Genomic DNA, 13640 nt, shown 5'->3' with positions numbered 1-13640 from the left:
TTTATTGCAGAGCAGGAATAGTTACTGAGCGTAGATTACAAATATTTGACATCTTTAGTCATTATTTCTGTTTATTTAACCCAGGGATGGGCAAACTTTTTTCTGGCGGGCCACAAAAAGTTCTAAAATTTGTCACAAGGAGCAGATGCATTGAAGGTTTTGATATTCTACCTCATAAAAGGAAGAAAAAACTTGGAATATGGGCAAAACATTAAAAAATAAGATATATATTTCAAAACAAAACATTTTGGAAATTTTATTTCAAAACTGTGACTTTTTTTCTCATCTCATTTCCAAAACCACATTATTAAGTTTCTGCACCTAAACAAAGGTCAGTGTATTTATAATGCACCATCTATGGTTAGACTACTGGGAAAATAAAACATTAAAAAGCATTATCAGTACAATTTATTCTAGTTTGGCGGACCAGAATAAATAGTTTAACGGGCCGCGTATAGCCGTACTTTGCCCAACCCTGATATAACCTTTCTAGGGATGGTACATGAAAGAGAAGTACATGACAAATGAGAAAATAACTAAAGAAACGATCCGGTAATGGTGCATTCACACCGGACACAGCAGGTGCAGTGGTGATCAATGTGCTTGCCCACCAGCGGTTAGCTGCCCGGAGAGCCGCCGTGAGGGCCGTTGTTGCAATCGCAATTATAATTTTGATTCACAAGAGCCTGAATCGATTCAATTCCAATATTTTTCTATTTTTCAATTAAATTAAATTTTGAGTTTACACATTTATATACATTTGTTTAGAAATACATGAATAATGCACTATATGATATGAATATATTTATATGAATCTAATACAGTTCACATACTGTATAATGTATTTGTGAAATAATGAGATTGTTAATATCATACGTTAACTCTTTGATTAACAATGGATGGATTCTCTAAAGGAGAAGTTCTAACTAAAATGTTCAGATCATTAACATTGTAAACATTGTTCTGCTTCTCCTGGAGGACGTCTCAGTTTGGCCACTAGGTGGTGATCACGCTATAACATTACATCTTATTCCAGAAGGAGAGGAAAGTATGAGCAAAAAACTGTGTTTCAGACCACAAATAGTTACTTTAAAAAAAATCCTTAAAAGAGTTTGGAAAATTCATACCTGTGAGTTTATAAAGATGTTTATCTAGTCAGCAATGTATGTTTAGGTTAACTGAGCGTTAGCATTAGCCGTCCTATGGGAAATTCCATTAAACGTTAGTGTCTGGCTGAGGCTGGGGTTCCATTTATGCCAAAAATATGTTTTTGGTCTACTGAACAACTTTATTGAACATTTGTTCATGTCTATGTACTACTAAGATATATATTCTGCGTGTCCTGTGAAACAACAGGAGCTAACAACGCTAGCAACTGTTGCTACTGACTTTTCTGACAACACTGTGAAACGACAGGAGCTAACAACGCTAGCAACTGTTGCTAAAGACTTTTCTGACAACACTGTGAAACAACAGGAGCTAACGATGGTAGCAACTGTTGCTAAGGACTTTTCTGACGACACTGTAAAGTGACAGGAGCTAATGATGCTAGCAACTGTTGCTAAGGACTTTTCTGACGACACTGTGAAACAACAGGAGCTAACGATGGTAGCAACTGTTGCTAAAGACTTTTTTGACGACTGTGAAGAGAGATGAGCTAATGACCCTGACAACTGTTGCTAAGGACTTTTCTGACAACCAGATCCAACGACAAAAGCAAATCCAAAGTTTTAAGCATAAAGCTGAAACTTCAGAAAGCAAATACAAAGCTATCATCAAGGAAACGAGGACACGCAGAAGATATTGCTTAGTAGACATTAAACTTTCATATTAAGGCAGAGGCTGCAAAATATCCACTTGGGGGCTGGAAATGACCCCCCAGTTTGAGCCTACTGCTCCAAAACATATAAACTCAAGCTCAACATCATCCGTGTTTTCCATGATGCGGCAACAAATAAATTCCATAACAACTTTGGCGGTTGCTCCACGTTTTCAAGGCTAAAAGAAGTCAATTTGACGCGCGTCAAAAAGAGACACGGCAGACGCTGATTTGACGCGCCTGCTGCGTCCGCTGTGAATGCTCAGCTCTTCAGAAACTTTTCAGACGAGAGATTAAGCCTATTTACTCCACATTCTCTGCACTCGTGTCTATATCAGATACGTCAGGCTGCAGCCTTTTTAGTGCGTTCAGGTCTTCAGACGCGACGCGTCAGCAGTTCAAAACGAGCATCAGAATGTGGAGGAAGGTGATTCAAGCGACTTTTCGAAAGCGTTCCCTGAGTGCCAGAATAACAGGCGTTCTGATGGTGAGTCATCTGCAGAGTCCAAACTAATCTAGAAGGTCTTCATCACCTCCCTGCTGCAGGCCAGACAGCTCCTGGAGCAAGAGTACAACTCCCTCATCTCCATGGGAACGGAGAGACGACCCGATGAGGTCAGCATGCTCATTTATTTAAAAAAAACATTTAGGTTTGTCGGTGTGCCGTGCATGTCCAGACACGTTCTGCCTCACATAAACACTCTTGTTTAGCAGGACGGAGCAAAGACGTTCACACGCTCGCCCTCCTGGAGGAAGATGTTTCGGGAGAAGGACCTCCGCGGCGTGACCTCTGACTCCTCCGAGACCCTGCCTGCTAACTTCCGTGCCTCAGCCATCTCCACTCCATCTGTGACCCTAAGAAAAGTTCAGAGTGAAGGTGAGCGCACCCACGTTCCTCTCGTATCTCCCTGAAGCCCCGGAGCTGCTCCTTCGCTTTTCACGACAGGAACTCGGCCAAAAGGTTACTAGCAGGCGCTGGGAGCTTTATAGGAGAATTAAGAACAGGATTCACGAGCGCAGAGCAGTTAGACGTTTTCATGCTACTGAACTATTAGGAGTTCCAGTGGAATTTGTTGTTTCCTGTAGCCGAGCAGCAGCAGACAATAACAAGATTCTTCAAAGTACAGTTATCCCACTTTCCACTTGGTAATGCCTCCACAAAGGTCAGCGCTGTTATGATAATCACCCTGTGTCTGTGTCGCCTCCTGCTCTCCAACAGCCAGCTCTGGTGCCCGGGGTGAATCCGCCTCAGTGAGGACGTACTCCTGTTGAGGGGCTGAGGTGAGAACCTTCAATTAAGCTGCTTAATTGGTGTGAGGTTTTGCTCGGGAGCTTGATGGCTTCCACATGGAGCCAGCTTTCTTTTGAACTTTGTTTTATGAATTTGTTTGTTGATGAGTTGAAGTCTGGGATGTCAGTGGTTCCTCTAACGCCGGCTCTCTCCCTGCAGGGGGCTGACCGGACCGGGAGGAAACGGACCTTCTCGCTCATCCGTGGAGAAAGAAGCAATTAATATAACCATTTTAACTTCAAAATAAACGTACGTCTCCGACCATTTTGCAATAACAGAAGCTAAGGAAGAAATGGGAAAGTGACATGAAGAATGTATTCTCACAGTGGAAGGGTCGAGAGCTGTTTTCTCTCCGTCTTCTCTCCTTTACGGCCGCTGTGGGCTGAATCGGTTAAGGTCGCTGCAGGATTCCTGTCAGTCAGGAAGAGCAGGACTTATTTTATTACCCTCAGTAGACGTCTCTTACTAGCATCTTTCATTTTTAAGGATTGAAAGACAAGAGCACCGCTAGAGGGAGTGTGAAATTAAGTCTTTGTCAGTCGGCTTTGGTTGTCCTGTCACCATGAAAGAAATGGATTCAGAACACATCCTCTCATAGACTGTATATGAGAACTGGACTGAGCAAGTGTGACATCACAGACGGCCAATACCAGATGTCAGAAAGCAGTGATTGGTCTGAGTTGCCGTTTCTATGGCAACCACTCTCATCAATCAGGAGTGAGCTTGTTGGAAGGTTGGACATGGGGGTTGACATGCTTTCACCGAGCCATCTGATTGGTCCGTCTATAACCTGAGTCACATCTGTTCATTTCTCTCTAGAAGTCAGTAGGATTTTGAGAGGCCAATAGAAAATTTAGCAACTTAAGGCGGTTACGTAAGCGGATTTTTCCTAAACTTTATGAAATCCTTTCAAAAATTATATTAAATTTTTTTTTTCAGAACTATCAGCTTTTTAAATGTGAATAAGCTGTAACTGTCTAGCAGTTTAGTGTGAAGATGAGCTTCAAACGGGACAGAGAACGTTTATCTTTTTATTTCTTTCAAGTCAATATTAAGTACATCTGTTTACCTCAGGAGAAAAAGCAGACGAAATGCAGTTTTCTCTCGGTGAATCAGCTGATCAGAGCAGAGAAAATGCAGTTTTTTTCTTTGTGAATCAGCTGATCGCTGATAAAATGTTGCTTTTTCCCCTGTGAATCAGCTGATTAGAGCCGACGGAATGGCGTTTTTTTCTCTGTGAATCATCTCATTGCCAACAAAGTGTCGTTTTTGCTCTGTGAATCAGCTGATCACACAACCAGTTAGGGTTAATCAAAGAGAAAAAAGGTTGAAACCTTAAAACGGGGTTCCGGTTTAGGACTTCCTGTTTTGCAGCTGACTTCGGCAGGGGGAGGGGCTTCTGGCTTTTTATTTTCGAGCGCCATATTTATTTTTTCTCTTGAGGATTTTGGCGTCTTGGAGCCGCCAGGTACTTCCTGTTTGGAACACCGGGGGGGGCAGAGCCAGTCCTGTTCTCATATACAGTCCGTGGACCCTCCTCAGGCGTATCCGTTAGCACCCGAGTGATCTTTTTTTGGATTACGGAGATGAAAGCTTCAGGGAGGGATGGGACGAGGCGGCCCGCAGAGACACTAACTAGGTGGCAGGAAACCCTTCAGTCACTGGAAACTAACTCGTCTTAAAAAGGTTAACCCTTTGGTCTGAAACGAGAACCTAATGTTTTTCAGAAGTACTTAACTCACGAACGGACGGCACTTTATTACAGATCTTAGAAACGCTTGTGTGAATAAATCCACGCTTTTCTCATGAAGAGGATTTGGGTAAAGGCAGAGCTGATGGAGAGACCAAACAGCAGTTTACAAGGAGGAAAACAATCCAAAAAGTAAAATGGGAAAGACAAAAGCCGGACATTTTATTGAACACACAAGCCATAACAGGAATGAAAAGCTTTCTGAGGAGATGGAGAAGGAGCAGCAGGAGGAGGAGGAGGAGGAGGAGGAGGAGGAGGCCCGAGGAAGCCCAGGAAACAAAACCTTTAGCCTTTGTGTTTACGATGCATGTCAAATAACGACTATGACCTAAAACTTTTCTTTTTTTGGTAGTGAAGATGAGGTGTTGTTTTAAAAAAACAAAACAAAAAAGAAAAATTATATAACTGTATGATAAACTTACAAGGGGGGGAAGCCTGGGGATCAATTTGTAAAATGTGTGTATTTTTTTCAGTTGTATTTTTTATTTTTTACGATAACTATTTATTTTCTTCAGGTATGTATTGGATAAATGTACGTACGTGTTCTTGACTTCATTTCAAAAGGTAATCATGAAGCATTGATTCAGATATCGCTCCCGTATGTGTACATTTTTGAGAACAAATTGTGCAACGATTTAAACAGATTTCCATGACTCAAGTGATCGTGAGTTGAAAATATCATCTGGAGAAAAAAAAAAAAATAAAGAATACTTATGGTGATGTACAATGAAGAAAAAAACAATGATAATAAAGGGATCCAGGTGCTGATAATCGTTTCTGTTCAGTGATTTTAAAAAGGGAATATCTTTACGTTTTGATGAAGTAAAGTCTGCATGAACGTGCAGAAGCTGAGTACAAAGATACTTTATTACCACGTTTGTCAGGCCGGGCGGCTTCACATGATTAACACGAGCCCGACAGATGGAAGTTTGCTCGGGTTGCTGCAGCATTTCGGTAAAAACCATTTTCCATCTTTTATTCACAGGGACCGGAGCAGTAAAGAGGAGCCTCAATAGGTGGCGCTCCATGCTTTTGTAACCCGAGCAGCTCAGAGGCTGGAGTAATCATTAGGAGAGAGCGACTACTGCATGAAGAAGTCTTCTATAAATACATGCGGATATACATAGCTTCTTACATGTAGGTATACTGCTTTCATATTGTACACAAATATAAAGGAATATATTAATGTCAAAGACGTACACATGCTTACATACTAATCAAAAATAAGTTATACAAAAACATCTTAAAATCTATAAAACACATTTCCCTAAGATTTTGTATTGAGGTTGCCTTGTTTTTTTGCTAAAAAAATGTTTTTTGGAGAATCCAAGACGTGAAAAAACGCTCAGCCCCGCCCCTTCTTTGACCAGACGTGCCTGGCCTGGTTTGTCCTGGACACCAGCACGCACACGCAGGACGAGTCTATCCGAATCCACCGCCACCCGGTCCCGTTTTTGTCGTCCCGGGTGAGAGCGCGGACGTACGTCTGCTTGGATATGCACTGGCTGTTCCAGTGCCTCTTATCCACGCCCAGGCAGCCTCTCCGGGCCGTGCTGCTCGACGCGCTCGCCCCGCCCTCGTCCCTGCCCCGCCGCTCTCCCTGGCTGCAGCGCGTCTCGTAGAAGTACTGTTTGATAGGCCCGGCCTGCGTCTGAACTTCCTGCAGGATGGTGACGTTGTTTCCTTTATGGTCGATGGCGGTCCGCTTATCCGTGATCCAGATGCTTTCCGATTGGCACACCGACGTTTCCCGAGTCCGCTGTTTCGTAACGTCTGAGCGCTTGTCCCTCCTGACCGGCCGGGAGTCGTCGGTCGAATTCGAGCTCCTCTCGATGGCACGGTCGCCGTGACCCTCGAAGCGTGCGTCCATGTCCTCCTCCTGCTCCTCCGCCTCCCCGTCGTCCTTCATCAGGTCGTTCTCCAGCATCAGCAGAAGGGGGGGGTCTTCTGGGGGTAACGCGGAGGGCGAGAACAGAACCCGTGGGTGTGCGTACAGGAACATCTCGTCCCCGTCCAGAAAGCTGTCCAGAGGTATGCTCTCCTCGGCTGAACCTGTCCTGGTCCTCGGCGTGTGCTGGCTCCCGCTCCTCAGCGGAGCGGTCGTTTCTGGTCCATTTTGACCCTGTAGCGTGGTAGCAGGACTGACAACGTCATGCATTTTCACTGTGGAAACCTCCAACGGTGTGACTGTAGAATCCTTAAGATGGTAGCTGTTAGAAAAGTCCTGAGAAACGGAGACATCAGGTCTGCTGCTGACGGACTCCCCTGTTAGAGAACGATCTGATGTGTCCTCGTTCCCGTCCAGACTGATTGTTCTTTTATTATCACTCTGCGATCCGTGCGGCGCTTCGTTTCCCCCTTTGAACGCGGAGGAACCCCCGCGAAGGAAGTCGTCGCTGCCGCGCCGGCTGTAGTCCGTTTGCGAGGCATTTCCCCCGAGGCTGGAGTCCACCGGCGGGGCGGCGAGTCGGGCGTCTGGGTGGAGATGCTGCTCTCTGCTGCTGTCAGACCCAGTCTGCACAGTCGCGGTAGCAATCGTGGACACGGGGTTGTGAGGAAAGGGCAGGGCCGAGGCAATCACCATGGCAACCAGGGGAAGCCAGTGCATCACTCCCAGGACGTTTCAGCTGACAGTAAAAGAGCAGACACAGAGGAGGGGGAGAGAACGTTAACTTTAGACAATGTAACCTGTGGGTTTTATAGTAAAATAAAGAACCCCAATTGGAACATAAAATGAGCGGTTTTACTGGGGACCTGCAGCTTTATGGCTGCAGCTTTAACTGCTGAGGTATGGCTTTACAGCTCTGGCAGAGATCGTGGAAAAATGGCACCGAGTACAGTCAGGCCGGCCCGTTTCTGTGTGTGTGCGCTTCAGCAGTGAGTCGGACTTCTGAGGATCTGACCTCCAAACACACCGGGATGACCCAGAACAGGGGTCGGCAACCTTTAACAGTAAAAGAGCCATTTGGGCTCATGATGAACACCTAGAAGAAGCCGCATTTTCTTAATTTAGCCTTTAAGAAATTTAGATTTTTATTCATGACCTTCTTTTTGTTAATGATAAATATGAATTATGGCTATGTTTGGCACAAACAAAAACAAAAATATAACCTAGCATCTCTCAAAATGAGTTTTCAAAATAAAAGATTCTCTGTGCCAAACAGGATCTCAGTACAGTTATTAACGACTGCTGTGCAGCACAAGATAAAATGTGTTTTTAACTAATAAAAGATCAAACTTTTTACCAAAGTTGCTTTGCATATACAATCTTTTCATTCTGGAGGTACCATTGAGCAAACAGAACGTCTTCAGATCAACAGGGATGCAAAAACCTACATAGTTTATAATTTGTGTTTATAAATGTGACTAATCTAAATGTAATAAATGCTAATTAAGTAATCCTTACTTTAAAAATTTGCTATTTCATTTTTGATTTTGTTCTTTTTAGTCCTCAGCAGTCTTACACTGCTGGGTTTAGTTATTTTAGTTTGGAGTTGGTAGTCTTAGTTTGTGGGCTTTGTTTATTTGTTTTCTTTAGGTAGTTTTGTTTAGGCAGACGTTAGCAGGGAGCTGCAGACATGGCTGAGTCAGCAGCTCCATGACTTATTTTACGTTTGGCGAGGGAGCCACCACGGAGAGATAAAAGAGCCACATGTGCCACCTGACCCAGAACATGCAGGTCAACCCAAAAAACAAAAAATATGCCACCAACGCTTCAAATCTGCAGCTTTGTTTTCCACGGTGAAAATATTCTGACTGCAGAAAGGCATGCTCAGGTGTTTTAGTAGATCATGCCCGGAGGTGAAAGCCGTTTTCCCTCAGAAAGCTAATGACTGCTCTGTTACTCTTCCAGTTATGGACGTGTTTGGCTGCAGTAGCTGAACCTGCAGCTGCCTGTAATTACAGAAGCATCATTGCTACTTTCTTTAAAATAATAATAATAAGTGACAAAAAGTTATTTTTAACTGCCCCACAAAGAACCGAAAACTGCATAAAAATGGGTCTTTATGATCAAATGATGATGTAAATCACAGATTCTAAACTATTCAGTCGTGCATGGAGAATGACTAACACCACGAGTCACGTTTTTCTTCTTCCCTTTTGTGCGAGGATGAATGGAGAGGTGCGGATAAACACAAAAACATAAACATTTCCTGTCATTTAGAGGACTTCTCAGGTGGATCATTTTCATCATCTCTGACGTTGCGTGCCCAAAACTACGGGTAATGAGGCGTGCAGGGATGAATCATGTTGGATTTCGCTGTGGGGCTGCTCTGTGACTCACAAGGTAAATATTCCAGTCACGCGTCCTTACAGCAGGTAGAGAGGGCGCGCGTCGAACGGAGAAACGTAAAAGCCGAGCCTTTCGAAGACGATGTAGTGCAAAAAAAGAAAAAGTGTTAACAGGTAGTTGTTTGTTTGGTGGTGTCATGTTTGTGTTTGCTTCGGCGGGCGTGAGAGGGTGACTGAGCAGATGCCTCATCGGTGGCTATCAGCGAACAAAAATCCCCTCGCTGACGGGACCTGAGCTCTGCGGGGGCCACACCCCTGACACAATGCAGCTGGCGGGGAGCAACAAGGTTTGGTCGACGCATCACTCATGCAGTCACCTCTGCTCAAGGCACCTTTTCCAAACATACAATAAATCACATCAAAGCGTACGCCGCTATGTTTGTTTCTCGCTACAAGTAAACGTGCAGAGCCTGCCAAGCGTTTGGTGTCATTAAAGCGTGGTGAATCAATCTTCATGGTAAATTGCTCCTATAGGTAGACAGTTGTGCAAATTGTAGGTGAGTGACAGTCCGAATGAGCAGGGAGGAATTGTGTAACTGTAAGTGTCATGGAAAAACTTCCCTCTTTTGGACTCTAAAGTGAGTGGCGTCTTTGAAAAACACTTCAGCGCCATGCTCCATTTGCTACAGTGACACGCATCATTTGCCTGCGAGGCTCGGTGAGGCCCACGGCGTGCTCCCGCGCTCTGGATCGCACCCAAGCTCTCGCAGTCCCTGAAAAGTAAAACCTGTAACAGGTTGTTTTTAATCCTAATCTCAGCTCTCGTCCAAATTATAGGGGGGAAAAGGGAGGTAAATCCAAAGCTGCTGATAGTCAGCGGGAGGCCTCCATGAACCGCAGTGATCCTGTGTTTTATTTAGCACAGTTGACAGCATGTTCGATGGCTCAGATGGCTGGGAAGCAGAAGAAATGTGGAGTTGCAACTTGTTTCAAAACTGCTAAACAATGTTCCCGCTGCATTCCCTGAATGTCTATTATCAGGAAAACTGATTTTTTTTTAAACTGACCTCTTTTGCTCAACTTTAACTCAACAAGATGGATAAAAATCGAGTCATTATTCAAGACTTAACTTGAGTGGTGTGAAATAAAGGGTAAAAAATAGAGGATTACGGCTGCAACCCCCTCGGGAGAATGATGCCATAAAGCAGCTCCACACCTGGCTGTGGCTACTGTGCTATTGACCTGTTTACAGAGTAATTAAGGTAATCCTCTCCTCCATGTGTGGCTAATATCAGTCCATCAATCTGACAGAGATGATGCATTCTGTTGGTGTTAAGAATGCAGCCCTCTTAATCCCGTTTCTTTGAAGCTGTGACTTGTCCGCAGGCTTAGTGGACGGGAGGAAGTTTTCCTGAAAACTCTGCAGGCTACATGGCAGAAAAAAAGAGGCAGGTAAATGTTTGTCTTCCTCTCAGAGCGCGCGCACGATGGCCATGCCGTTCCACTCGTGCGCAAACATTATTTTCAGCCAGATTTGGAACAATGTGAGGAGCCGACGAGTCCCTGCGCATTTCTGCGCCTCTTAAACGCAAAAAAGATGCTTTTTTACTCCCACAGCGCCCGCATACGCACGCAGTATCAGCTGGAGATCTCTTCAACGCGTGGGATCTACCTGCGGGTGAACTCAGTGGCTTCCACCTCACCACAGTTGTGCCAAAGAAAACAATAAAAAAAACTTGAACCAGGGGGATTTGCCAAGGAAAACTTTCAATTAATCAGGAAACTCCTTTCATTTTTCATAGATCTATTGAATAAACAAAATGTGACTCAACTGCAGTTCCAGGGTGAAGGCGGTTCATAAATAGACCTAATTATGTTTACGCAAAAGTTGCGCGCGTTTAAAAACTAACATCTGTTACCGCCTGAGTGGCTCAGTGGTTCCATACTTTTGCTTTTGTGACAATTTAAAGAGAAAACAGACAAATGTTAGGTGGTGTGCACAGTTTGAGGCCTGCGTAAAATGGTTTTAAGCCCTACCGTTTAGGTGAGATCCGGACCCCGCGTCCTTCCAGCTGACACCACATTGATTATGGAGTCCTGTCGCCAGTTCCTCAACTGGTAAAAAAAAATAATCAAACACCTTTTTTTCACTTTGTAGCATCGAAAGTAATCGCTGCCATTTTCTTCCGTGTAACAGTCCGCGGGTTTGGCACCAGAATCGGCCGGGCTTTGGGTTGGAAAAAAAAAAAAAAAAAGTTGCCAACAAGTTCCCGGAGCGCTTCCACTGTAACTTCCACTGACTAGAATAAACCAAAAACTTATTCAGAAAAATGTGATTAGGTATGCAGTTCTTAGAAGGTCGGTAGTCCTATGAGACACGCACGACAGACTGTGTCAGAGAAAACGTGCGCGAGCGCAGCGCCGAAGTTTGTCCAAATGAGCCTAACGCCGTCTGAAACGCGTAAAGTCAGACTGGTGTCTTCAATAAAGTTTTCATCCGTTGAAAACACAACTTCTGGTTTTTGCTTTCAAAATAAAACACAATTTAAATATTTCGGTGGTGACGAGGCTTCAAAACTGTCACAAGACTTTTATTTTCAAAGGTGATACTTGTTACTTCCGGTGGCTGGTTTCGAGAAGTTTCGGTGATTTGACGTCGCCTGCTACTCTCCCAGGAATCGCAGAAACGAGGCGAGGTTAGTAAGTTGCAGATGGAGACACAACTTCAATTAAAAGTATGAATAGTCGCCTAACAAAAAACAATTTCATTTCGAAAACATACTTTAGCTTAAAACGACAACTTTTCGTTTTGTTCGCGGAATTAGCTTAAATGTACCGCTAGCAAAACAGAAATTAATGTGGGGACAAACATTTGCTTGTCTCCAATTATCTCCTTGTGCTTGTCAAAACTTGAAATTTACAAAAAATATATAATTAAATAGTAAATGTACTTGTTTTTCATGGTAAATGTGTTAAATAATTGCCTCCGTTACCAGTTTAAAGGTTAACCCGGATGGTGAAATTCTTCAAGGTTTTCTTCATCTGCAGCCTCAGAGAAATGCAACATGATCCCTTTTGGCACAATCAGACCTCAGGATGTAACTTTCAGTTCCAATGCCAGATCTGGATTGCTTCCTGTCTGGCAGATTTTCTTGGCTGTGATGAATCTGAAAACAGCGACAGAATTTACTGACCTGGAGACTCAGCGTTGGCCCCCTCATTTAAAATCCATTGGCCCCTTGGCGAATAATCCCTTAATTTTTCAATTTAAATACTTTTAGGCATTTTTATATGTAAATATTAGAGTTTTAACCACTAATATACAAAAGTGAGATTTTTTTGTAAATAAAAAATATTGTAATGCCTTGAAGGTTTGAAATTTACCACCTTAAAATTGTTTACTAATGTGTATTTTCCTGCAAACAGCTCTATTATTAATTTAGGTTATTATATATAGCAGAATTGCATTTAAATGTATATTTTACTACACATGTGTTGATTTCTCATTGCTTTCTTGACTTTTAAAGGGTTTAATTTAAAACTTCTCACAGAAATATAGTTCCTCACAATGAAAAACACCTGAAATCGTTCTAAATCTCTCTAAAATGTTGTATTGGTCTGGAATTTGTCTATGGATTCCTTTCTAAGGGAGGAGCAGCAGACACATCCGGAAATACCATCAGTGTGAATCACGAGCTGTTGTGGTTATCAGCCCCCAAAAAGGATTTCCCTTAAATGTTTAAATTCTAGCATCCTTTTTTTAAAAAAAATATAATTTGTTCTGTATTGTTTTTAATGCAGATTGAATGTTTTTCATATTGCAGCGTCTGATCCTGTTGTCGTTTTTGCTCATATGACTGTTTATTTGTGACCAAAATGAGCGTTAACCTTAAACCCGATTCTGAACCCGTTCTGATTAAATTCCGTTGTCCGTGTTTATGATTAAATGCTGCAAAGTTGCTGAAAAGCGTCTGCATTCAGAGACGTCTCTGTTAATAAAAGCAGACACTTCAGACTGGTCTTTTTGGGGGGGGGGGGGGCGTCGGCAAAAGGAGACAGACGAAAGGTAAATGGAGGACACACAGGGCGGCACACAGTTCACCGGGTCCTCGGCGCAGCACACACCAAGCGAGGGTTCAATGCTATTGACCCGCAAGAATAGCACATCCACTGAGCCTCCCCACCTTGAATGGTCTTGTTGAAAAGGAGAGTTATAAACTGGCGGATGAGCAAAGAGGGGGGGAGTTTCTGCCTCCCCCTGCTGCCGCCTACCCTGTTTCTCTATCACTCTCTCACATGCTATCTCTTTCTTTCCTTTACCAAGTAGTGGTTTCCATCTCACCAAAACCCTTTCCCCCTGAATGTTTAAAAAGATGAAAGGATAAGGAGAAGAATGGAGACAATGGGGTGCGGGGTTGTGTTACGTCCCTGCCCCTGAGAGACTGCTCATGAAAGAGTTTGGGGATGGGAGAGATAGGGACCGGAGAGGAGACGCAGAAAGAGACGGGGATCATGAAAAGGGGTTTTCAAGCCGCCGAACGGGTCAC

General features: G+C 43.6%; 3 protein-coding genes across 8 annotated transcripts in view; 2 read left to right on the top strand and 1 right to left on the bottom strand.

Annotated features, from left to right (window-relative positions):
* ppfia3 (PTPRF interacting protein alpha 3) overlaps positions 1–5985 on the top strand; it is a gene marked incomplete at its 5' end in the record, with an annotated part of 31740 nt that extends 25755 nt beyond the window's left edge. For 2 of the 3 annotated variants that reach the window (XM_024271589.2, XM_024271588.2), the window contains 4 exon segments: positions 2366–2434; positions 2534–2696; positions 3039–3100; positions 3270–5631. In XM_024271589.2, coding sequence (XP_024127357.1) covers positions 2366–2434; positions 2534–2696; positions 3039–3091 — 285 coding nt within the window. 3 annotated transcript variants of the gene reach the window in all.
* On the bottom strand, positions 5709–11711 carry LOC112146038. Its single transcript, XM_024271601.2, has 2 exons — positions 11131–11711; positions 5709–7487 (listed from the first exon to the last, which is right to left on the bottom strand). The coding sequence occupies exon 2, from the start codon at positions 7466–7468 to the stop codon at positions 6206–6208; it is 1263 nt and encodes a 420-aa protein (XP_024127369.1). The 5' UTR covers positions 7469–7487; positions 11131–11711; the 3' UTR covers positions 5709–6205.
* slc1a9 (solute carrier family 1 member 9) overlaps positions 5860–13640 on the top strand; it is a 39127-nt gene continuing 31346 nt past the window's right edge. For 2 of the 4 annotated variants that reach the window (XM_024271596.1, XM_024271597.1), the window contains exon 1: positions 5860–5997. The gene's annotated coding sequence lies outside the window, so the exon portion shown is untranslated. Of the gene's footprint in view, positions 5998–11679; positions 11790–13640 lie in introns of those variants that run through there. The other 2 variants (XM_024271598.1, XM_024271599.1) reach the window with 1 other exon arrangement.

This window comes from Oryzias melastigma, linkage group LG8 (assembly GCF_002922805.2).
Source record: "Oryzias melastigma strain HK-1 linkage group LG8, ASM292280v2, whole genome shotgun sequence".
Classification (NCBI taxonomy): Eukaryota; Metazoa; Chordata; class Actinopteri; order Beloniformes; family Adrianichthyidae; genus Oryzias; species Oryzias melastigma.
The sequence above is the reverse complement of the archived record's forward strand: the minus strand, read 5'-3'. Positions and strand labels throughout refer to the sequence as shown.

What these genes read in the sequence shown, in the direction of transcription:
- LOC112146038 (XM_024271601.2), bottom strand. Translation starts at nt 7,468, where the DNA reads ATGCACTGGCTTCCCCTGGTTGCCATGGTGATTGCCTCGGCCCTGCCC.